The sequence below is a fragment of the Podarcis tiliguerta genome (assembly GCF_965153285.1).
Source record: "Podarcis tiliguerta genome assembly, chromosome: 4".
Lineage (NCBI taxonomy): Eukaryota > Metazoa > Chordata > Lepidosauria > Squamata > Lacertidae > Podarcis > Podarcis tiliguerta.
The window spans coordinates 51,245,797-51,272,086 of record NC_139537.1 but is presented as its reverse complement, the minus strand read 5'-3'; the positions used below and the strand labels follow the sequence as shown (position 1 = coordinate 51,272,086).

At 39.5% G+C, this 26,290-nt stretch overlaps 1 protein-coding gene across 2 annotated transcripts in view; it reads left to right on the top strand.

Annotated features, from left to right (window-relative positions):
- The first annotated feature begins 21,043 nt into the window (after positions 1-21,043).
- RUNX1 (RUNX family transcription factor 1) overlaps positions 21,044-26,290 on the top strand; it is a 176,662-nt gene continuing 171,415 nt past the window's right edge. For both annotated transcript variants that reach the window (XM_083438708.1, XM_083438707.1), the window contains exons 1-2: positions 21,044-21,229; positions 21,431-21,550. In XM_083438708.1, the coding sequence (XP_083294834.1) occupies positions 21,493-21,550 (58 nt within the window). In that variant the 5' untranslated portion in view covers positions 21,044-21,229; positions 21,431-21,492. The remainder of the gene's footprint in view (positions 21,230-21,430; positions 21,551-26,290) is intronic.

Genomic DNA, 26,290 nt, shown 5'->3' with positions numbered 1-26,290 from the left:
TCAGCCCCGGCCAGCATGACATTGTAATTCAAAATATCTGGGGCACATTAGGTTGGTGAAGGCTGGTATAGATAATTTGCCAAACACCATATGGTACTACAAACATGGCACTGTTTTCAACAACCATTTTATTTTTATCTTGCTTGCTTGCCTTGCTCCAATACTTACAGGAAATCTAACTGTGAAAAAGTAAAATACTATACACTGATAGTTCATATTTAGCCACAATACAGTCTGGATCATTTCAAAATTATCTTAAATGTAACCACATGCAACTAAAGAAAAAGAGCGCATCTAGCCAAAGTTGAACACTTTTCAGTTTCATAATTTCAACATCCATATTAGGGCATGCTATGTACTGAGTTGAATAGGATCCAAAATGCAGCAGTCTGATTGGTCCTAGAACAATAGGCTCCAAAATGCAGCAGTCTGATTGGTCCTAGAACAATAGGATTCAGAATGCAGCAGTCTGATTGGTCCTAGAACAATGCAGCAGTATGATTGGTCTGCAGGAGCCACCCAATCCAGCTCCAGATGGAAGTGAATCCACAACCTTATTGGCCTACAGGAGAATTCCGGAATTAGCCAATCATGTACGGCCCATTGTGTAAATAATGTATATAAAGCAGATACTTTGGGAAAACTTTCATTCCTCCTCACCACTATGAGCTGAATAAAGAGCATGAAATCCACTCTCGACTCTGAGTATATTTCAGGGCAATATTTTGTTAGACCAACTGAAATATCACAAAATAGTGTGCAAGGTTTCTCCTACTCCAGCCTCCTCTTAATCAGACCAGATAGTGAATAGAACAATAGGGAAAGGGTAGAGGAAAGAAAAAGTTGGTTGGTTGTGAAGCCATGGAGTCTTAAGGTGAAATAGCGGAGGAGATAGGTTTTGTGCAGGTATCATGTTGCACCAAATTCTCTTAGTACAGATTTTGGGGTATTTTTTTTAATGGACCAACATAGCTACCTTTACTTTTTAAAATTCATTTTAATGAGATTCAAGCATGTTTTTAACTACTAATGAAACCAATCGGAATGGTGAGTGCTTATGTTTGGCTGGATCATCCTGCAAGTTTTACCACCAAGAATGTAAGAAATATAAACAGAATCCAAAATGATACCTTTAACTATAAAGTGATTATTGTTTTCGTGTCAGCTCCACTCAAGAATGAGTCTCCCTCCCACAGGCACCAGAATCTCAGTTCCACTCCACCCTAAATCACAAAATGACCATTTAAGTGGGAGTTTTAGCCTTAACTGGGCTATTGCCATATTTTGGTCAAAAGCAGTATTCGTTCAACATACTTTATTTAGTTTCTATGGTAACACCACCACAGTGTATTTAATTCATGCTGATTCATCTGAATATATTAGTGGGGACAGAAAGTCTGAGGGGGCGAACAGGACAATATATACATTTGCCTCATTCATGAGTTGTTTTCCCATCCTGGATCTGTCTATCCTTTTTTTGGGTACTCTTGGCTTCCTACTAAACAAGAATGCTCACTGCCAAGCTCAGTAATCAAACTCCCTTCTTCAGGCCATGCTGACGCAGATGCACCCATGCATCCCAGTGGCTAGTTTTCTTCTCTGCAGTATGCTTCCCGCTGCTTTCCGGACAACATTAATTTTATGACTGCCCATGAATTTGACGCTTTAATCACTGCACCAACATATCTTTAATTTTATTGAAGATTGGAGAGCCATCATTTCCCCCAAGAGAATTGTTTTCTTTCATAGGGAATAAACAGCATTATAAAGCGCTTGTAATTTAATTTGTACCCCGTGTCTCAGTAAGTCAAACATTTTGCTGGCAAATGTGTAGATGCTAATAACAATTTGACAATACCACGAAGCAGCCTGCTTACTTAAGGCTGGTTCCTTCTGTTTAAAGCAATAATAAAATTGCACAGGCTTCAAAAGTACTGTATCCAGACCTATGTAAAGCAGATAGCAAGGGTAGCTTTTGAAACTTTGTCTCATTAAACCTATAAATTACAAGGAATTTTAGAGGTTGCAAGGACATACCTGTGTGCTTAACTTCAGCCACATACATGAGCAGTCAGAGTAAGTGGATGTGACTTTTTAATAAGAAACAGAGCAATCCAAACCCCCTTGCACCATATTGGGTAAAGGATGTTGAATTGGGAAGACGTGTGCCTCTACCTAGCACTGTTGGCTAAACCTGTGTTCTCCCAGCTGTCACAGACAAGACAGTGCAGAACATCTGCTTTGTTTCATTCAGTTCTGAGCTGCTCCCACTGCCATCATGTTTGCCCTAGACCTGACTCAGGCCCAATTGCTGCACCAGCTCCAGGAGGGCCCAGAGATCATCCCTCTCCTTCTGTCCCACAGATGCAGTAATGGTGAAGCTATTCCATGAAGCCCTGCCAGTCAGCACCCAGGGCTGCCTCCTAACTTGCTGTTAATACAACTGTGATTTTATTTACCATTTTCTCATCTGAAGGAACCCTGGAAGGCTAAGGATGTTTAACATGTTTCTCAGCACCTTCACTAAATTACATTTCCCAGCATTCTTTGAAGGAAACCATGAGTAATAAACTGGTGTAACATTGATGCAGGTTAACTGTAAGGTCTTGCATTAATGTCTTTAGAGCAGTTGTGGGTAACCAATGGCCATCCCTAGGGCAGTAACTCCTAATATTCCTAAACATTGTCTATGTTTGCTGGGACAGATGAGAGTTGTTGTTCAAGAACATCTGGATGCCCACCCATGCTTTGCAGATGAAGTCTCACAAGTTCACAGTTGTGCATGTATGTGTAATCTGCAATGGAAGGAAGGAAAGGTATGGTATAGTATGGTATGGTATGGTATGGTATGGTAGATAGATGAGCTCCAGTCTCTGCCAAAGCAGTTTCTCAAGATTTTAAATGTATCCACTGGTCCAGAAAACATAGTCATAACTTGTACTACTTAATCAATGAGTTTTAGCAATACTACCTTTTTTGATAGATGCTTTAAAAGCCGCACAACACCGTGTTGGGAAAAATCCAATCTTTTCCTGAAGAAGGGGGATGATAAAATCAAAAAGCTTGCACATTAATACTTTCTCATTTTCCTTCCGCTTCCACAGTCCACCTCAATGTGCTGTCGCTTGAAACCTTCCAAGATTTGGGGGAAATTCATAACTGAGGAAGAAAGTGGTTTCAATACAAGAAAACTGTGTGCTCCAGTTAAGACATTTTAATGAAGTGCAAAATGTATCCCATATCTGATAAGAAATGTGCTTCTGTCTCTGTGATATTCCACAGAGAAAATTAGTTATCTAGCAAAGGTTGCATATACTGGTCTATGAGAAAAAGATACATATGTTTTACACATTATTAATATGCTGTGTCTAACCACTTCATTTGTTCTGACAACTTAAACTCTTTGGCAGCTAGTCTCACACTAGAGTAGATTATCCATCGGTTTAATGAGGAACTTCATTAAGAAGATTCAGTCATGTAACTGAGAAGGGTAGCAGAATATTTTTTATTTTAAAAAAAAATTCAAGCAGCCCTGATACTGCATTATTAGAACAAAAACTGAGACCTACTACAGATTCCAAAACCTAAAATTGCATTTTAATTGACCTCCCATTCATTCTCAAAGGAGAAAAATGAAGTATCTTAATGTGACATTGTGAGAAATCTTTATAACAAGACCTCTCAAGATACATAAACATTATGTACAAAAGACATAGCTCCTTATCTTAAACACATTATTTACAAATAAATGCCCTTGAGATGAGTGGGATTGATTTCCGCAAACTATTTTCTGATCCGGGACAAAATGGGCATTGAATGGTCAAGCATCAACAAAGCATTATCCAAACACAAACAAAAGCCTGCTCCTTGCCCCCAGGACCCAAAATGTGGTTACGGTATCTCAAGAGGTGAACAATTGACATCTAGACTCCGTGATAGTTCATTTTTAATTTGTCAGTAGGGCCTAAAACGTTGCTTCTTATAACCACAGTTTGCCTTAGTTCCTCAGACCCCCTTCCCAATAAAGCTAATGTTTTTGTTGATTTTAATACTTTTAATATGCTGCTCAAATTTTTCTTCTTCTAACCCCTTATTGTCTGCTTGCATTTCTTTTGCCAACATTTGTGTTCTATTTTGTTCTCATCATTCAGACAATACCTCTGTTTTTCTGAAGGAAAGCTTGTTGCCTCTAAAGACTCTAGGCTTGATTCTGCTTTTTAACCACACTCTTGTTCTGTTGGTCTTGGTGGTACTGTTCCTGATCTGTGGTATACATTCTAGCTGAGCTTCTATTATTGTGGTTTTGAATAATTTCCAAGCATTTTGAAGAGAATTGACCCTATTCACTTTCCCTTTCAATTTCCTTTTTACCAGTCCCCTCATTTTTGAGGAGTTTCCTCTCTTGAAGTCAAATGTGACTATGCTGTACTTTTTTGTGCAATTATCCCCTTACATATATGTTGAATTTGATAGAACTGTGAACATTGTTCCCAGCTCCTTCAAGAACACTTACATCTCACACCACCTAAGATTCAGTCCAGGACTGCCTCCTTTGGTTGCATGACCAATTGTTCTAGGCCACAACTATTTAGGATATCTAGAAATGGCACTTCTTTGTTACGACTGGAATGCACATTTACCTAGTTTGTGTGAGGGTAAGTACAACATTTCCCAGTTTAGGTGAAATTTATGAGGATCCCCACTTGGATGCATCCAACTTCTTTGTGGTAAATTAAAAAGAAATCACATTGTAATTGTTTACAATTCTTATGTTTTATAAACTACTCTAGGAACGGGATGCAGGTGGCGCTGTGGGTTAAACCACAGAGACTAGGACTTGCCGATCAGAAGGTCTGCGGTTCGAATCCCCGCGACAGGGTGAGCTCCCATTGCTCAGTCCCTGCTTCTGCCAACCTAGCCGTTCGAAAGCACGTCAAAGTGCAAGTAGATAAATAGGTACCGCTCTGGCAGGAAGGTAAACGGCGTTTCCGTGCACAGCTCTGGTTTGCCAGAAGTGGTCATGCTGGCCACATGACCTGGAAGCTGTACGCCGGCTCCCTCAGCCAATAAAGCGAGATGAGCTGGACCTAATGGTCCACGACTGAACCTAATGGTCAGGGGTCCCTTTACCCTTACCCTAGGAACATAATTGAAGGGCAGTATAAAATCGCCAATAATAAATATTTTCTGTATGTTAATAAGGTGAGTTGGTGTAAACAAGGAGAACCACAATGGGTATAGAAACAACACACAACCAGTATTCTTCTTTATAATCAGAATCTCTGTCTGAATTCATTACTCTTTGTAAGCAGTACCAATAGATGTGAAAAATATCTGTGATACATATTGCATCATTTAGAGCTATATTATATCTTTTGCTCATTTTTTCTGGGATAACATTCTTCTAAACTAAAGCTGCTGGTTCTCTTGCCTTGGATCCAAAGATGTTATTGTGCAAATAGAAGACACTTGCTTGTGCATGGTGTCCCCATCTCTTCCCAATTTCCACTCGTTCTCCACCCTACACCCTATATCGCTGAAACCTCCTGCTGAAGCCACATACATGCCAATGGAGGATTCTCAGTGGAATAACCTGAGAGGTCTGGAGGCTAGCAAAGCGAGCTTGGTTTCCAGACCCTTTATCATCTTGGTTAGATGGATAACCATCCCCATACTGACCTTTGCTCATGCATACACCCATATGGCAACTTTGTTGTTGTTTAGTTGTGTCCGACTCATCATGACCCCATGGACCAGAGCATGCCAGGCATGCCTGTCTTCCACACAGCAACTTTAGGAGGAAAGTTTAGGCATTACTTGAGCAAGAAAACTATGGTGAACTTGTCCCTTGTTCTAATACTAATACTAGGTCCTATCATAACTGTGTTCAGGGAATTCATGGAAAATATTTCATAGGTTACATGTGTGCAGAGCCAGATGTATCTTTACCTCTTACAAACTGACATAGGAAGGAAATTAAATCACTGACTCCTGTGTTCATATTACATTAAGTGCTGAAGTAGACCTCCCAAAGAAGGCTTCAAGAATCCTGGGTGAAATTTCACCCTCAATACGATGTCAATGAACAAAAGTTGCATTCCCTCAAATCTAACTGCAGCTTACAAAGACAGCAGGAACTACTTATTGAACAACTGAAGGAAGAATCCTGCCAGTTACATGCATATATACCCTCCTGACTCTAATCACATTTATGGATGGTGGATGAAAAACATTCCAAGAAAGCAGCAAGAAAGGAGATGTGAATGACTTAAGTTTCCCCTCTCCACACTGTGTGAAAAAGTGAGATATGCATTTTTTTCCCCTTCCTGCATCAGAAAAAGTCCTTTATTCCAGGGGACAGGACCATGCACATCTCCCTTCTTGCAACTAGACCCTGGAGGGTATAGAAAGAAAGCCCAAGGCATCATTTCCCTCTTGTTGCTTCTCAAGAACATCCAAAATGGTGGTCAAGATGTGAGAACAGTAAAAAAAGGAAAGACGTCTGACCTCCCAAGGCTTTATGTTTGACTAATACATTGCTGGGCTGTGGGGGATGAATGATGAAAAGCATGCCTAGTTTTGTTAATTGAACATAGGCAAAGTCACTGTTGAAACCTTGCTAAAATGTTTCAGAAAGCATTACTTTTAAACAAATGCCTATAAAAAGCAGAAGTGGTCCTCATTGTAGCTGACAGTCATATTTCAAGTAGATCTATTGGAATCAATGGAATACTCCTCAGAGTATGAGTTAGTTATTTTGCCCAGACTATATTTTGATACAGCTAGTTGCCTGAATTGTTGTTTTGCAGATCCTCTTTACTGTTATATTTTGAACAAATATCTACCAAATTTTCATCACAGTTTGTCGTATCAGTCTACTCACTGAATGTGATGTCAAAACACACTAAATTGTGTGGCTAGGAACTCTGAGGCATCGTCTCCAAAGACCTAAAATCTAAACGAGACAAATTCAAATGGAGGGAGAGAGACAGACACAAGATTGAGGTCACAGGATATGGAAGAACTGATTAAAAATGTTGCTTGTTTGTCTTCCATTGTACATTTATGGCGCTTAATATATTTGATGGCTTTAAAGGAGCTACACAGAGTCCCCACCAGCTCCAGATGTGAGTCCCCACTTCACATGTTACTGCGGAAATGGAGGAAGCCAAAATGTGAGTCAAGTCCTCAAAGGAAAGGAAACATCTTTTCAGCACAGTGCTATAAGAGGTTTGCATCCAAATATAATGAGCAGCATGATGGCTAGGAGCAGTGCTTTTTTCTTTAAAAAAAATGTTTAGGGGGACTCTCATTTTGACTCAAGAAAATCACCATTTTATTGTTCAAATCAGGAAAAATAAATAAAGTAAATGGACAAAAGTACAAAGATTCACAAAATGTTTAGGGGTACGAGTACCCCTGCACACTGCCAGGGGGGAAAAGCACTGGCTAGGAGAATATGTACCAATCCCATATATGATACATTAACCATGTAAAAAGTTTCTTATAGTTACCAAATTATTTTGATGGAGAGATACAATGCAAAAAATGGTAACTTTGGGGGAGAAATGTACATGTGCAAAGGCAGAAGAAGCTCATAATAAAATGCCATTTTCTTACCATCTTTCTGTGCCAGGGCATCTGCTAAAAGTTTATTTCATTTTATTTAAAGTTGCTATGCAAGTATGTTTAATTCTCAGACCAGAAAGTGAATGATATGGTGGTAGAGGTCAAACTGTACAGAAACAACAGAGGGCAAACCTGAAAGTGCATAGCACAATTTGTAGACTACAAAAAGAACAATTGAAGTCATCGGCAGAGCTTTGTTAGGTAGCCAGCCTTGGTGAAAATAGAAGAAAGTGGGAACAGAAGGTAGGCTTTTATCCTTTTTACTTCTCTCAAAGATACAGTCAGATATATCATGCTAGACCTGAAAATGGCAGCCATTCTGTTCTGGAAAGAGGAGGGAGATAAATTAATGAGCTGTGTTGAGGAAGTTGCACAGTGCTTTCATGTTTCTGAAATTCAGACCAAATTTGAGAAGGCATGAGAGCATGAGAATTCCCACAACCCACAATTTTTCAGGTTACTAAGTAGCATTCGTCTGCGGCTCTAATGCCATTATTATTTAATATGTTCTATTCCAATGATTCTGATGCTCTCTGACTAAGGTGGTATTTAGTCTTGGTCTGACCACTGGAACCTTGGCATGGCACAAAATGTGATTCACTTTGTCTCTGGCTGGGAAAAAAGAAATTAGAACCTCTAGTTTTTGAAAACCTTCCATTGCTAATAAAGCTGTGGCTGTTTGATATTTGAAAGGAGCTGTAGGTCTTCCCTGTGTAATAAATAAACAAATGTAAAATTCACATATATCGCTTTGTTACTTCAGCAGGATGGTAGAGGAGGGGATTGGGGTGGTGAGAACCCACAGAGAAAGAAAAATATGATTTATGAAAAATGATATTTAAACTTGGAAAACTCTGCATGAGGGCAGCTAAGCTGGTGTGGCTCATCATCCTCAGTGTGCAGAAAGCAGGGTAACAGGAAAAGAGGCCAAAGGAGTCAAAACAAAGAGAACAGGCTTCAATGCTTACTGAAGCAAGATTTTATTTTAGCTCCACTCAATTTTTAAACTCATTTCAGAGTGAAATACTCATTCAGGAGCTATAAACAGAGATGATTGTCAACACTAATACAATGATTCTTTAAAACAAATACTAATATGCATTGTAGGGTGTGGGCAAGATGACGCTTTGGGTCTCATCCAACTCTACAATTCTATTGTTCTATGATTCTAATATTCAGTTATACCATGACAAATTTCACATAAATGAATCCAAAAAATCCTCTTGTCTGCAGGCCAAATGTGGGCCTTCACAGGTCCCAATCTGGCCCGGAAGGCCTTTTTCTCCCAAATCGTGGCCATCTTCCCCACACTTGATGCCATATGTGATGTCAAGTGTGTGGCAGGTAAAGGATTGGGTTCATGGCTGAGTTCTGATTGCACAACCAAACCCTGCAGAAAGCAGGGTTGAAGTCACCACCTATCAGCTGGCCCCTTTCCTGCTGAATCAGCTGAATGACAAAGGTACGAAGAGAGATTTGAGGTAGGAGAATACCATAAAAACCATTTCTGCAGCAGAATCTATCTAACAGAAGAGAGCGGTGGGCAGTACCATGGTCTTCCAACTGTTCTTGGACTCCCAGCTTCCATCAGATTCATCATACCATTTACCATGTCAAGACAATCATTACGTTTTGGTGCATTTCCTTCCCACACAATGTAAGACCTCCTACTACAGCTTAGCCCAGAAGGGTTTAATTTACTTTAGTCATATATTCATCATACCAAATTGGCATGGTCCTTTAAAAAAAAAAAAAGACCATATCATAAGTTATGTGAGAATCAGCATCAGAACCAAGATACTGAAAGGGTAGGGCCTGCAAATATCTACCTATGTGAAATACATTGTAGACATATTTGATTTCTCCCGACTGAAGTGCAGAGTGTTTGAGGACCGGGACATTCACTGGGAAACCAAAATGCTTGTTTACAAAGCTATTGTACTAGCAACCTTACTGTATGCTTGTGAAACATGGACCACTTATAAACACCAGCTCCAGCTCCTTGAAAGTGTCCATCAACAATGTCTCTGAAAAAATTACACACCACTTTGGAACACAGGTGAACTAATGCCAGTGTACTGGTAGAAGCAAAGATCATCAGTGCCAAAGCAATGATTCTTCAATATCAATTTCATTGGACTGGTCATGGTGTGTGGATGCCTGATTATTGTCTTCCAAAGCAACTACTCTATTCTGAACTTAAAAATGGAAAGCGTAATGCTGGTGGTCAGCGAAAGAGGTTTAAATGCTCTCTCAAGGCAAATCTTTAAAAATGTAGTATAAATACTAACAACTGGGAAACACTGGCCTGTGAGCGCTCCAATTGGAGAACAGCCTTTACCAAAGGTGTCATGGGCTTTGAAGATGCTCAAACTCAGGACGAAAGGGAGAAACGTGCTAAGAGGAAGGCATGCTTGGCAAACCCTCACCGTGATCAACTCCTACCCAGAAACCTATGTCCCCACATGTGGATCCAGAATTGGCCTCCACAGTCACTGTTAAAACAGTACTCATGGAAGACAATCTTACTCAGCTATGAGAAGAAGAAGAAGAGAAGGAGAAGGAGAAGGAGAAGGAGAAGGAGAAGGAGAAGGAGAAGGAGGAGGAGGAGGAGGAGGAGGAGGAGGAGGAGAAGAAGAAGAAGAAGAAGAAGAAGAAGAAGAAGAAGAAGAAGAAGAAGAAGAAGAAGAAGAAGAAGACATATTTTAAATTCTACTCCTGTGGAAAACAAAAGTGAAGTTTATAGATGAACATAGATATTTCAACACAGCATCTGATTTTAAAATACAATTGACTGGGATGTACAAATGCTTACACTTAACATCTCTCAAAACTAAAATAAATTACATACTTTCATTATTACAGAACATATATCTTCCCAACTGTTCAAAATCCCAGCTGCTTGTTTATACAAATGTATAATTGCTAATAATGAAAACATTTGCATATGGATGTAGCAAAAATGCCAACATCTTAAGTTTCAAAAGAAGATGTCTGCAATCACAAGACCTGATCCAGGATGCCAAGGCAGGACATAAAAGCACGAGATTATAATTGGCAAAAGTTCTTGGCGATCGAGTTCTCATTTAGCCTAAACAAAGTCACGCACAAGATGCTACAGAGATTTCAGACCAAAGGCAATTTCTTTTTACAAAAGGTTATGCTGATCTTCATTCTCAGTGGAAAAAAGCCACGAGCAGGACTGGGAATAATTACTAGCAAAGCATGCCACTCATTTGCAAAGGGTGCCAACTGCAACCCTGTGAATGCCCCTCAAAAGAGAGACAGGCTATCCTAGACGGACTCTTTTCCTCCACTGACATCAGTTTCTACTGATGTTGACTGCTGTCATACCAAACAGTATATGCTAACATGATTGATATGTAATAATATATGCTCTTTTACCACCAGTACATTGATTTAGACTCAAACATTCTGTAATAAAAAGATTAATCTTGGTCTGATTAATCATGGTTTATTGGGCAGAGAACCATTACAGTGGTACCTCGGGTTACATACGCTTCAGGTTACAGATGCTTCAGGTTACACACTCTGCTAACCCAGAAATAGTGCTTCAGGTTAAGAACTTTGCTTCAGGATGAGAACAGAAATAGTGCTCCGGCGGCGCGGCAGCAGCAGGAGGCCCCATTAGCTAAAGTGGTGCTTCAGGTTAAGAACAGTTTCAGGTTAAGAACGGACCTCCGGAACGAAGTAAGTACTTAACCTGAGGTACCACTGTACTGTGCTCATGTGCCTCTTCCTCTTCTTGCAACTCTTCTCTCTTTCACCTTAATGCAATCCTTCTTGGTTATGTTAGACCAGAGTTTCCCATTTTGTCCAAACCCAGAAAACTGGTTTGAACTCTCATTACATTCCCGGTTTGGAGACTCAGGTCAAACGGTGCTTTTAAAAACCAATATTAAGAAGCAACGCATTAAGGCACAACAAGTAATAGAAGGCGAAAAGGGAACTCACAGAAACTTTACATCTGGCCATTACATTCAAACCAGTTGTTACCTGTAAACTGGAGCACAGTGTCAGGACGAAAACTATACATGGAAAGTATGTAAATACACTCGACAAGAAATGATAGCTAAGTCTGTCCTTTGCTCCTGCTATCACAGCTGCTCGCTTGTTTTTAAAATTCCTATATGGTTTTCTGTGCAGCAGTCTTTCTGACACTATAAAATGAAGAGCTGTTGGTACTCGGTTTATTGTAGAAGAGGTAAGTAATTGGAGGTGCTTCAAAGGTGAGACAAAGCACACTGCCTGCCAGAAACACACAGAGATGTATGTAGTTATATTTGGCCATAGAAAGGTCTGTAGCTCAGCAGTTGAGCATCTGCTTTACTTGTGGAAGGTCCCAGATATCTCCAGGTAAGGCTGGGAGAGTTCTCTGTCTGAAACCCTGGAGAGCCATTGCCAGTCACAACAGAAAATACTAACCAGATGGACCAATGGTCTGATTCAGTACAAGTCATTTTTCCATATCCCTATGCTATATATTGAACTATGGATTTTTCTTCTTATGTTTATATGCAATTTAGCATAGGAAAGGGAGCCCAAAGGTTGTATCCAACACTATGAGAGGGCTTCTGCAGGCACACCAGGAAATCCCCTTCCTCTCCTCCCCTTTCAGCCATCCTGCTCCACAAGCTATGCTCCGGGGGTCCCTTAATCCTATGGAGCAGCTTTAGAGGGTGTGCAAGGGGAGGAGGGGGAAATGAACTCCTGTTGCACAAGCAGAAATGTGTTCCAGTTGATTTGGCTGCAGCATTGACTGCAATCCCAGGACCTTCAGCAGAACCTCAGCTCCCAGCAAAATAGGGGTGTAGTGTAATATTTCTGTTTGCAGGTACCTGAATAGAGGAACACTTCTCTTTTTGAAAATTTCAGCTTTACAAATGCAGCTACGTGTTGTTTCACTTTGCACCACATCAAAAGGTACTCTAAGGTGGATTCACATGACGAGTTATATATGGTCCATTACATCACAAGGTTATCATGTCGAAGATTGCATATGTTGACTTTCTGCAACAGTCTGCAATGAAAATTTCAAGCGAATATGCTATTATCTGGTTGTTGCAATCATCATGGGAAAGGTATGGTTTTGAAAATCCATTACTGGGACTGCGATATGAAAAGGACAACCTTTTAGACATCTTGTCTCAAAGGGCACTCCCACCTTTCGATGGTAGAAGGGAAGATGGAGAGCAGAAAAACACAAACTAGCATGGAAATGCTTTTGTATAGGTAAATAATGGCTTTTAGACTTGTTCATTGCACACCGTATTTAGAGATCTTCTGATGTGCTGCTATTTGCATTGATGCCAGATATACAAATACTAGCAAAATAAATAACCTTTGTTCTCCAGGTCTAGAAAAAAATCAACAGGAGATTTCTCTCCCCCTGCCCCCATCCTGATGTTGTTAGATTAGTGGGCTAGATGAACCAATGGTTTGGCTCTGTTTAAGGCAGCTTTTTATGTTCCAATGAGACTGTTTGGAGGGCTGGTTGGGTTTTCAATAAATGAAGTTATTTATCACTATGATACAGGGAAATTATAACACTGAATAATTTAGGACAAGACCACTTTCCCCTGTATGGACCCACAGCTTTAGAAATTCTATTCAAGGGACAGAATATCATAGGTCAGTGATCCCAAAATGGGCATTTTCTGCTATTGTTCCCATGCTGTGAAATACCTCTCTTCTGCCATATATGAAGCAACTACTGTCAGTAGCTTCAGACAGCTTCTAAAAATGTATTTTTGTTCAGGCTTTCCTAACCCATAAAATTGGGCACTGTTTGTTTGAATTCCCTGAATTCCTGTTTTTATACAGTTTCATTCTATCATTCTACTTTGTATCTTTGTTTCAGTGTAAAGGTTTATTGTTTTTATGTTGTACACTGCTTGGATATTGATTGGTTGGTTGAATTTATATTCTGCCCTATGCCTGGAGGTCTTAGGACAGCTCACAGAGCAAAACAAGAACACAAAACCTCAGAATATATAATCAAAATAAAAGCAACAACCCAGTAACACCCCCCACACTTTATTCAACATAAAGCTGTTTATAAATATTTTTAAATAAATTAACTTTAAATAGATATAAGATTTGGTGAAAAGAAGAAGTCATGCAATGATGGCCTCAGAAATTTATGGCATCTACAATCATGTAGTCTCCCTCAAGCCCTTTTAACAGGAGGAGGAGATCTCAGAGCCCAGGCAGCTCTCTATAGGATTACAGACCTTCAGAATAATTAGGCATGGCAAAAGAGAGCACAATCTTAAGCAGAAATTGCTCACACTTCTAATTAAAATTGTGCAGATCACCTCTCTGTTATATCCTGTCTCAATGCTGTTGTGTACTTGTTTAAGCTATGTTTGAGGAATTTGCACTAAAAACAAGGTAATACAATGCGTTCCCTGGGTTTATTTAATAAGTATTACATATCCAGTAGGCTGGCTGTTGCAAAGGGCTCCTGCCTCAGAAACATATTTTGTATATCTGGAAGACCTCAAGAGATTAAAGTGATTCTATGTGGAGCAGAAATTGAAACTGAGACCCTGGTATCAATGAAGGAAAGAAAGCCAATATATGTGTACAACTGGTCACTTGTGGGGCAGATGGAGTGGAGGTGAGTTTCTTTGCATTGTGCCTCAAGCCTCAAACTAATCCTTTTCCTGAAGCTGAGATACACCACAGAAAACCTCACCGCATTATGCCTTGGGGATTTCTGCAGATTGTGGGTTTTTGTTTTTGTTTTGCAGACTGCATGCTGTTTTAATTGTAGGAGTGGCAGAGGTGCTTCTGTATTACAGGCCCATAGTGGTTTTGAAGGAAAACAAGCATTTGAACTCACCGTTTGGCACGTCTAGTACCCAGTTGCCACAATTTGGTTTAAACTGCAGAAGCACCAGGAGTGGGACGTAGGACTGAGCCAAAGGATAAGATAATAATAAAATAATACATTTTTATTTATACCCCACCCTTCCCAGTTCAAAAAACTGAGCTCAGGGCAGCTAACAACAAATTTAAAACACTTAATTGTAAAAGCAGCATAAAATACAGTATAAAAACATGAATAACAATAAAATGGAATATGGAAAGGGAAGAAAGGTACATGAAAGTGGCTGTACTACCATCAACAGCAGAGCCAGTCCTAATGTTAGGTAGAGTGAATAATACCCTCAGGTGATAGATGCTGGCAGGCAGCAGTGGTGGTTTTCTGGCTGTAGCTCCTGAGCCATCTAGCATTGACTTGTGTTGGTGGACAGAGCAGTATATATCACACAGCTTGGCCTAGGGCAGGCTTCCTTAACCTTAGCCCTCCACATGTTTTGAGACTACAATTCCCATCATCCCTGACCACTGGTCCTGCTAGCTAGGGATTATGGGAGTTGTAGGCCAAAAACATCTGGAGGGCCGAGATTGAGTAAGCCTGGCCTAGGGCGCTAGACTAGCCTGCTGGTTCAGGTACCATGGAGGACACTATCTTGTCATCAGTCAGTGATTAAATAAGATTCAACTGCCAGTCCAGTCTACATTTATATGTCAAAGGGGGAGGGTGTGTCACCTTGTCCACCTCAGGCAGCAAAAAATCATGTGCCAGCCCTGATCAAAGACAGCTGTAGATCCAGAAGTTGATACGTCTCTTCATGCTGTTACTAGGAACCCTACGCTAGTTTTTGCAAATCTTTAGCTTAATATATTTTTTAGGATTGGACTCTAGATCACAAGTACTGCATTCATGACATAGGACTGTTTTAATAATAATGTTATTGGTTTCATACAGATTTATCCCCCTTGTTTACTCCTAAAGTAAATTATTATTTGCTCCTCTCTTGACCAATAATGAAAGATGCTACCAAATCCCATACAACTTTACCAGAAAGTAAATCCTGTTGAATTCAATGGTATTTATTTCCTGATACTGTGTGCATAGGATTGTAGCCATGCAGCATGTTTATCCAAACATAAGCTCTACTGAGTTCCAAGATACTTATTCTGTAGTACGAATGGGGCAGAAAATCAATTTGGTTCATGGTTAAAGGCGAACACCCCTAATTCACACTTTCTAAAACAATATACAAAACTGAAATGCAGCTATTCTGTGAACTTCTGAATTTTGCAAGGCAGAAACACATATATTAGGGGGAATTGCTTTACAAAATTGTGCATATCAGGCAAAAATGCATTAAAATAGCTACTAGAAGAAATTCACACTAAAATGCTAATGCCTTTACATAAGGACTTTTAAAATAAATTTGCAAACTGATGTGGAAATGGGGATAACTAAACTGAAGACTAGGAAAATGAGAAACCGGAACTGAAAATGACAGGTTTGTCCACTCCTAGTCTCTTCTAAGTGTCCTACGTGTATATACCTAGGTGTATCCTAATCCCATTTAAAAGGGAGAAAGCTCCATTGACTTTAGTGGAACTGACTTCTGAGTAAACATACAGAATTGTACTGTTAAAAAGTATAAAAGTAGACTACTACTTCATATCTAACCTACAGTCAAGTTGCATGTTCATACACTAGCATTGTCAAGATCTAATTACTTGAGTTCATGGTCCAGCTAATGACCCCAGCTAATAGGGTCATATTCTCTAGAGTAACTGTGGGGAAATTATTCTTTAGCATCAGTGGACCTTTGACCAGATGCATTGGACAATGAACTTTTTTAAAAAGTGTGCCATGATACGACCACAGTTTGTAGAACTGAATTTTGTACTAGACTGCAATTTGGTCAATCCTATTGGAGTAGGAGGGCATCTGCATAAACACGCATAGGATTGCACTGTTAATCATTTAACTCACCTTTTTTTTTGGTAGAAGTTCACTAAGGATCAATGTTTCTTTGCACATACCATAGTGCATTGGCAACTGATGTTGCAATTCCAAATGAGACGCATTTGAACATGGATATATGTAACAAGCATGGAAACATTTAGCTCACAATTTTAATCAGATAGACTTGGAAATAAGCTCAGAAATCAATGAGGTGTGTCGCAATGTAAATCTGTTTCAGTTTAAAGTGACAATCTTTTGAAAGCAAATATTGCTGATGGCTTTTTTTTTCCAAAAAAAATTGCTCAACAATTCTCACATTCTTTATTTATGTATAATGCAAATAACTGTGATAGATATGGGGAGAAGCTGCAGGAGGCATGCTAAAAGCATTCAAGGATGGGCTTGCTTCATCCACAGATGACAAAATCAACCCAACTGTTGCTTGACACATACCATAGTTATTCCTTGACAGATGACTGAGCTGAAAAACACTAAAATGTCACACATAGCATATATATTCATTTATCTACTTTGCTGGGCCCCAGGCTGGGCAGGGGCAATGCCTGTCACATCTCTTTTCATTTAAGTTTGCCATTTGTTATCCTTAGTTGCCCTTCTACTAATCTTATTTACTTTGAGAATGTGTGGGTGGCTTCTGTATTTTAAGGAAAACCTCAATGTGGCACCAAGAATTCATTAAAAGCGGGCCGAAAACAGAACATTAAAAGCCAAGCCATTCCAGCCCCCAACAACAAACAAGCCCAGCAACAGCATGAAGAAATCTCATCAAAATCAGGAACTCAAACTCAGCCAATGCGATATTTCCAAAGGCTTTCCTAAATAAAAATGTGTTGAAGTGGCAGCTGAGCAAAAGAAGCTCAAAAGTAATGAAATCCATAGGTTGGCAGTGAGAAACAAGAAAGCCCCTTGAGGGAACACGGAGAAAGGCCTTTTCTTGATGGGTTGACACCCCCTTTTTCAACCAGGTGACCTCCAGGTGTTTTGGCCTGCAAATTTTTCTTCCTTCATCAGAAAATTATGAAAATATTTTTTTAAAATCAACAAAAAACAAGAGTAAAAATCTCATTAAATAAAAGTAGCAATCAGCAAATATCTATGTTTCCATCTCTATCAGCAGTACAGAAATTAAAACAAAGTCAAAATACAATCAGTGTCCCAGAGCAGACACATTTTTACCTAGTAGTAAATCAACAATTATGGTTCCTTGGCTAAGAAGGCCCCATCTTCCATAATTGTCCAAATTTACTAAAGATTGGAAACTCCTTAAGAAATGAATAAAATATTTGTTTATAGAAAGTGGAATTGTTGGGTGTTATATTGGAGGGGCTGTTTTGAATAATTTTCTGTCCATAGCTGGCAGAATAAAAAATGGAAGTTCTCTTTCCATTCCTTCCTTCCTTCCTTCCTTCCTTCCTTCCTTCCTTCCTTCCTTCCTTCTTTTCTCTTTCCTCTCCCCCCCCCTTTTTTCTTTTCCTCCTTTTAGTCTGTGTTTTTATTTAGATTAGTTTTTTGTCTTTGATAATATTTGATATTATGCTTTGTATATCTTCTTCAAACTTTAATAAAATTCAGGGAGGGAGAGAAGGCCCCATCTCCCGTGTTCTCAATTGGTCAAGGGACATAAAGCAGGATTTCTGAAGTAGCCCAGAGTTCAGAACAGAGAATGTGTGGTAGAGATCATTCCTCAAGGTAACCAGTTCCTAGGCCATTTAGGGGTTTAAAAGTAAAAATCAGCACCTTGAATTGGGTCCATAAATGAATAGGAACTGATTAAGATGGTTCAAAACTGGACATTTATGCTTTGTCCTGCTGGCTTTAGTCATTACCATAACAGAAGCATGAAGAATAAATGGAAGTTGGTAGATACTTTTCAAGGGCAGGCTGACGTAGACAGTAGTCCAGTAGTGACAGTATTGCACACTGGAAGTTATCAAAGCATATATATCCATGACATGAAATACAGCATATGTGTCTGCCACTCAGTGGGTACACTAAATAATTTGGGTGTACCTAAAGCTTAGAGAAGAGAACATTGAGAAGGAGGGGAACTAGCAACTAGAAAGTGGCTTGTTGTTATTAAGAGATGAGTTAAGACTGAGTTTTTAATTCCCTGCCCACCAGGCTCCTGTAGCCAGCATATTGGCAGCAGCTGTTCCTCCTGCCACTGTTGAATCAGAATGAGGGAAGCCAACAAGCAAAAATTCCTTAAGGTTCAGTTTGCCAGACACTACAGTTGTGACTACCAGGGACTTTCCAAGAGGAATGAGGACTACCATCTCCAGTATTAAACATCCTTTCATGGAAATAAGTCATATTAACGTCTGTGGGATCTACTTCAGTGTAAGCAGGCCTGGGAGTGGAGTTAGTTGGAGAGCTAAACATTACAGAATTAAAATCAAGGATGTCCCTATCAATCAGAGACAGGAAAAAGATTGTGATGTTAACTACTTTCCAATGGTGTGCTTTTTTCTGTGAGGAAATTATCAATTCACAAGAGAAACAAGGAAACAAAAAATGGCGGAGTTAAAGTTGCCAGCCTTCATATCATGTTTGCAGGCATATTTGTAACACAGAGTTGGTCTGCCAACGGGCCTGGTGCTTGAAGTCAGCGCCCCATAGAGTACACCCATAGGTATCTTGCCATCTTCCATTCTGTCAACATGACCAAGGCAGTGTAGATGTCACTGAGACAGACTACAGTTGTGGTGGCCACCTTTGTTCTTGCAGAGGGTCACACTGCTGGAGTCAGGCATGGATGTCCCTCCCTCCCTCAATGGGCTGAAGAACACCATCAGCTCTCATACATGTGGGAAAGCCCCATGACAGGAAGGAATCCCAACAGAAATGCTGGAACCCGGCCTCAACTCCTCCCTCATGACGCACCTCCACGACCTTCTCTTGCAGTGTTGGGAAACGAGATCTGTGCCACAAGCTCAGCAGTGACAAGCATTTATAGCATGATGTGATAACCAGAGTAATGGAATTATAATTGGGGGGCACCCAGTTGCACGCCTACAGGCACCCAGTTGGCCATTGTGAGAGCAGAATGTGGGACAACGTGGCTTTTGGGCTGATCCAGGGGGACTCTTTTATGTTATCTCACACTGAAGGAAAAACAAAATGGGAAATTGCAAAAAAGTCTAATTTCAAAACCCTGTACCTGGCTGTTGTGGACCCTTCCTCACCTCTCCCTCTCCCTCTGCCCCAACCCAACCCAACCTCTCCATCTACCATTGCAGCTACAGTCTATCACCCACTCATATTCTCCAGCTACTGGAATTCAGAGGTAGTATCCAGTCATCAGAGTTAATAGCCACTGATAGCTTTATCCTCTATGCTGTCAGGGGATAAGGCAAGCAATTCTTCCTATTCCTTGCCTTATTAAAAAAAAAAGTGTCCTAAAATTGTCACCATGTCTCTTCTCTCTTCCATCTTCATATCTGTAGCTTGGTTCCTTAATTTAGTTTTGCCTCATATACAACTTACCATCTACTCTCTTGATCATTCTCACGGCCCCATGAAATTCACTTTTCTGGAGGTCATTTTCAGCAGAAAGTTAAAAAGCAAGAAGCATCCTGCTGGATCACTCCCATTTGAACTGGTTCATTGCTTCTTTTATAACCAAATGCTTGGCAAATGCTTAATGGTTTAAAATATTCCTGTGTGTTAGGCCTTTAAAAATTACTACAGGTGTGAGGAAAATCCTCAGGATTTCACATTTGAAGTAGAGAAAGGCTGCAGTGAAGTGTACGGATCAGTGACTAAGGTGCTTAATAGCTGGCCTAACAATCACATCTTTGTTCTTAAGTGGTTCTTTTCTTTCTTTAGAATTTACCATTGGCACATGGTGAGGCATAAACTATTCTCTTTTTCTGCTCTATGGGAAGGATACATTTGGAATATCAAGTTCTAAGTTCAGTACCTTGTGCTGAATAATTTCCAAACAAGAAGGTAACTCAAATTTTGAAGGGTTCAACTACAAAAAAGTTCTACCCCAATAAAAAATAACAAGATAATTACAATTATTATTTTTTATTATTCATCTAGCACTTTAGTTTTCAAAGAGCTCAGTAATCCTTACCCGTTAAAGTTTATGCCAGTCTTTAATTCATTCATAAGATCCCTGACATTTTCTGGCTGTCCTAAAGGGGTAACAGTTGAGCTAATCCATTTTATCCTCTTTTGACTTATTATTGCCTTAAAAAAAAATCCAGTTGCCCACCTGCTGAACTTTTTGAAAAGTGATTCCAATGTTAGATGATGCCATATACATCCTCTTTCAGCAGCAGACTAATGCCAGGGTTTGAATTACTATTGAATAAGCAGCAATGAAATATCTATGAAAATAATCAGTAGTTCCAGCAACCACAAGCAAAAACAAGGCAGAGTTGTCCTTAATCAGCAAAGCCCATTTGTAGAACAAGGACTGTGAGTCAGGCTCAGCCTCTTTCTGTGTCTCTGTCTCTCTGCATACTGTTTCTTTGCTGAATCTAGGGGAAGGCAGGTGGTGTGGGAAGAACATTGCTCAAAATGCTTTTTTTTTTAGTTGACATCACTGAAATCATGTGATTGTCAAGAGCCAATTGAAAGAGGGTGTGGAAAGAGGAACGGTTAAATTTGTAATATTGGTTGTGTGAAACACTTCTTTGGGCCTCATAAACAACCACAGAACCACAAGTTGGGTACAGAGGCAGTCACACAAGAGCGGGTCCGGGATATTGGTCAGCAGGCAGGGCGAATCATTTTGACTGCAAACCACAAGAGTTTCATAGAGTGGTAAGCATCATGAAACCACAAGTGATCCGCTATTTCTCTCTCTCTCTCTCTCCCTCTCTCTTTTACAAAACAGTTCAGTGGTTGTGTGAGAGAAAAAGACTCTTATGACTGAATTTATTTTACTTTGCAGATACAAACATGCAAAGTGCAATGGCAGAGGAGTTTGTTATAATGACCACTCTTGATTTTTTACTTCCCAAGGTAAAAGAAATAACATATCGCCCCCTTTTAAAAAAGAAAATAAGTTTTTAAAAGAGGAAACCATGACTTCAAACAGCTTCTTTGAGTCATTTCCTTCTTACCAGCAGTGCTTCGTGCGAGGTAAGTGCCACTCAATCTTTTAAATATACTTTTTTGACTCATCCATGTTCAGGAAAATGCATGTTTGCACTTTTCAAGAAGCTCTTAGGAGCACATGTTTTTCCATGATTATTTTCTCTGATTCTAATAAAATCTGAAATGTAAATGCATTACCAGCTTGATTCTGTTGAGCAATTGTACTGAGCACTCATTTCAGTTGTTCAAGTCACCAGTACGTAATCAACAGTGCTCTGTTTTGTGAATGTGACTGTTACAAATCATACAAATTGCATGCAACAAGCAGAAGCACAAACCACCGAAGGAGAGTTTAGCTGTGCTGGTGGAGTCAGTGCTTTGGAACAGCACTTATTTAAATAGCCAATAGCACACTGTATGCATCATAGACTAATATGAATAAGGAACAAAGTTGAGCTGATGCTCCATTTATGTACCAGTCCAAATAATGGAAGAAGCCTAGGGCTACAATTCACATATGCATTTTTATCTAGGAATAAATCCCATTAAAATTAGTGGGGCTTACATCTGAATGAGCATGAATAATATCAGGTAGTTGGAATCACTCATTTAAGACATTTTAAAAATAGAAAAGGAACTTAACTTCCCACTGTGTTAAAAGTCACTGCACAGTGAGTAGAATGAAGCAAATTTGATGCATTTCTTGTTTATTGCATGGAAAGCTGTGTTGCTTTCTGTATTTAGATATCATTTGTTGCAGATGCTTTCAGAACCATTCAGAGGTGCGGAATAATAAAACAACCTGTGGAACAATGTCCTATACAAATACTGACTGAAGTTTTCTGCTAGCTCTACTATCCTCAAAACAGATGTTTTGATTGTGATAAATCCTTATTAGTAAGCAAGTTAACTTGTGAAAGAAATAGGCTGTCAGGAAGTTTCCTCAGTAGCATTCCGAGATAAGAGTGATACAATATGATAAGAATGTTATTCTTATTCTAGCAGTACTCCTGACAAAAAATGCCTGTTACAATAAATGCAATTTTATAAATTGAATTCTTAGCTATTTCATGCTGGTGGTGGTTGGCATGGTTGTTTATGCGTGTGTGCTTGTGTGAGAGAGAGGGTGCACACAAGCGTTGCAAACTCCTTGGCCGCCTCAGGAGTGTCAAAATGAGTCACCAGTTATTTGTATTAATAAGCATGCAAAGGAATGCGGAAGGGTTGCAAGCTGCTTTGTCACAACAAGCCACTTTGCAGCATCGCTCCCTTATGGATTAGAAATGGGGTGAACATAGGGGAGAAGAATGCTATAAAAGCTTTTCTTTGACTCTGTGACTACAAAGGTTTTAAGCAACATTTTACTGGCAGGAGAGGATAGTGTAGCTCAACCAGATCATTATGAGCTGGGTGAGTCACACACCTTTTCTTTTTCTGAAACATCTTTTAGTAGCAAGGCTGGGGACTGAGAAACTGCTTAATCTTCCCCGACTCATTTCCTTTGGGTTGCTAACAAGCAAAGGAAGCAATATTCGTAGAATAACAAGGGGTCTTCCTGAGTGTAGTTGGCTTCATTTATTTTATTTTATTTTTTGCCCATCCAAATGTTTATTTGCTCTTTTATCTACAGGACAGGAAAGCTTTATTGAGGAAATTTTATTCATTTGGAATGTAATAAAGACTGAACCCTGTAGTGCTCTACTTGACATAGTAGTGTATAGTCAGCCTGTTCTTGAACTCTGACAGGAAAAGAGCCATAAATGAGTAGATAAAGTTTAAACAAATTTGAAACGGCATGTATTAGGGCCTTCATTCTCCATTAGCATAAGCAGGCATAACAGTTCTTCTACAAAATTAAGTATAATCATTTTATTATATACCAGACCAATCCTGTGTTCCAACGTAGAGAATGCATACTAAAAATAGATTCCAAGTGCAAAATTGGCTGGAAATCTGCCTTGTGTGAGAACCAGTGCTATTTTTCTAGAAAAAGAGGTGTCAGAACTCAACCATGAACACCTCCCTTGTTCTCTTGGTGCCCACCTGAGAGGTGACAGAACTGAGTGAGAACCATTAAAATTGTGAGGAGCTCAAACATTTTCCCTCCTCAGTTGATCTTGGTCCTACTGGGGTACAGTTCCCATAAAAGCGGGAAATATTCTGTGCCCCTTACTTTCATTAGTTCATATTTTTACATCTTGCAGCATCATTTGTGATCTTCTCATCTATTTGCTGTACTGTCTGATAAGCACATGTATTGGGCATGTGCTTTGCTTAGTAAATTTCCTGTATGCTTTCTGTTTTTACTTTACCCTCTGAACATAAGTACAAGTGATTCCCTAACAGCTGCAGAATTAGCCTTCACTCTCAGCAGTAGTTTAGACTGAGTGGTAGCCAAGATGGTTGCTAAATGATCTTTGGAATTAGCAGCATAGATTGCGCATCAACCACAAGTGATTTCTGATCTTACAAATAGATATGAGAGGAAAGCACATTGGCTGCCGATGGCACAGAGACAGCAAAAAGCATTGCAGGGATCATGCTGGGCTAGAATTTCATGCATGATACCCTAGTTTTTTTGCTTACAGGGTTTTTTATGTGAGATTATTAAGATGAAAGTCTGAAGCATCAAATCCCCCCCACGGTCTTATAACTATGCCCCCACATTATGAGTCTCTGGACTAGGCCTTAGTTCCAGAACAGGACCTGTTTTGAGCAATTAAATAAGACATTTTGTTTTGTTTTGCCTATATTTTAGGATGCGAGCTTAATTGCAATAGATAGCTTCAGTAAGTAGTGAATGTATTCATTATTTTCACTGATTAATAGAAATAAATGAGGTTTAAATATGAGAGACTTCAAGTCTTGTCCAAAAGTGGTGTGTGTGTGTCTATGTCTGCTTCCTCCTTTTACTGAGTTTCAGACAATTTCAAAAGACCTGACTTGACAAATACCTAGGCTTTGATGCAAGAAAAATAATCATTCCCTCAGTCAAATTGTTCTCACCACCATTTCTCAGTAGTGTTTATACACACTAGTCATTAGAAATGTCCAAAATAGTTTGGTTATTTTTCCCGCCAAAATTTATTACACTTTCTCACTCTCTCAACTAAAATTATGGCCTAAAGGGTGGAAAAAACATGTTGTTTTCTGCCATAGATTTCACTTTATCAGCCCATGCAGTCCTCTAGGACGGAAATCCATCATTCTTTTTCAGTGCGATACTCTGTGAAAATTTGGACAAAAAGAGAGGAGTGGGGAAGCAAACACTGGTCCCACCCTCTGTGAAAACTGACAGGATCACAAAGCTTGTCATATTAATTGAATGTGGTACACCACAAAGGATATGACCCTTTTTCTATCACACCACACCAGGTCCTCTCTTACACTGCTAGGTAAAGAAACAAAAAATCTATTTAATATTTCTTTTTGGGAGACCTAGGCTTCTCCAAAAATCACACATTCATTTGTGTACAAAGAAAATCATGAATTATTCCGCTTTCTAAATGTTTTTCACTAACAAGTGTATGGCAATGGGATTAAAAAAACAAAAACCTTTAATACCCCAAAGAAGGAAAAAACACTACTGTTTTCCTCATCTGAAGGTGAGGAAAACCACCATACTGCTTTTAATGGTTTTATATTGCTGTGTACCTGGTATTTTGTAACAGAGTGGTACATACTTTTATAAATTAATGAATAAATAAATAAATAAAAATTAGCTATCCTGTGTCAAATATGAATTTATTGCCACAAACTTCCTGAACTCTTGGAGACAGCAAACAGAGCAAACCTATGCCTGTCTAGTCAAAAGTAAGTCCCACTGAGTTCAATTGGGTTTCGTCCCTGGTGCATTGGCATAGAATTGTAGCCTTAATGTTTGAGCACCGCTTTCTCCTTCTGAATGCCACAGCTGTTAGGGTCATGTCAAGAGATACAAACGGGGAATCAAATGTTTTTAAAATCCCATTGCTTATGTGTCTTCTGTCAGTAGGATTGTAAAATGATTAGTGTTGGTTGAATTGTGCCCATTTTTTCTATGACCAGGTGTAAAGAGGAGTTAGATTCTAGGGTATGGTCTTTAGGACTCAGTACAGCTACTTTGATGTATCTAAGCAGAGTCCTATCCGCCTTAAAATGGGAAGGTTGCTCAAGAACTCTATGTAGGCTGCTTTGAGAAAGGTGGAATATCGATATAATAAACATAAACAAACAACAACAACAATAAATAAGATGATGATGATCAATATAATAAAGTGTAGTGTGGGTAAGCAAGCAACAGGCAGCATTTGGTATGAGAAGAACCAAGACTCAAAAATGTCCTCTCTAGGACTACAGCAGTGTTATCCACTGACTTGGATAAAGGGACACACATTTGTGGTTCAGTTCCTGACAAAGGTTAGGTATGAGGTGTTGAACTCAGAGGCCAGGAACTGGTCTGGATCAAGAAATGGATCTACTCTAAAGATTCCATCAGGGAAGCACCCAAAAACTTAAAGAATACCACTGAACTTCATTATCGGTTAACAGAGCTATCTGCTATACGTCTGACAGAGTCGGTGAAAACAGGCAGGGATAGGAAGTAGACTGCTGCAATTTCCTGCTGAAAGATACAGGCACTTGTATCACCAGCAATTCACATTGTGCAACACTTGCCGTCTAATTAATAACCTGTGGATTAAAATACATGAACAATATGGCCAGAGGTACTTGTAGGCTTCTTGATTTAGTTCAAGGACCATGCGAGTCTGCCCTACTCCCAGCTACCTCCATCTACTATTTGAA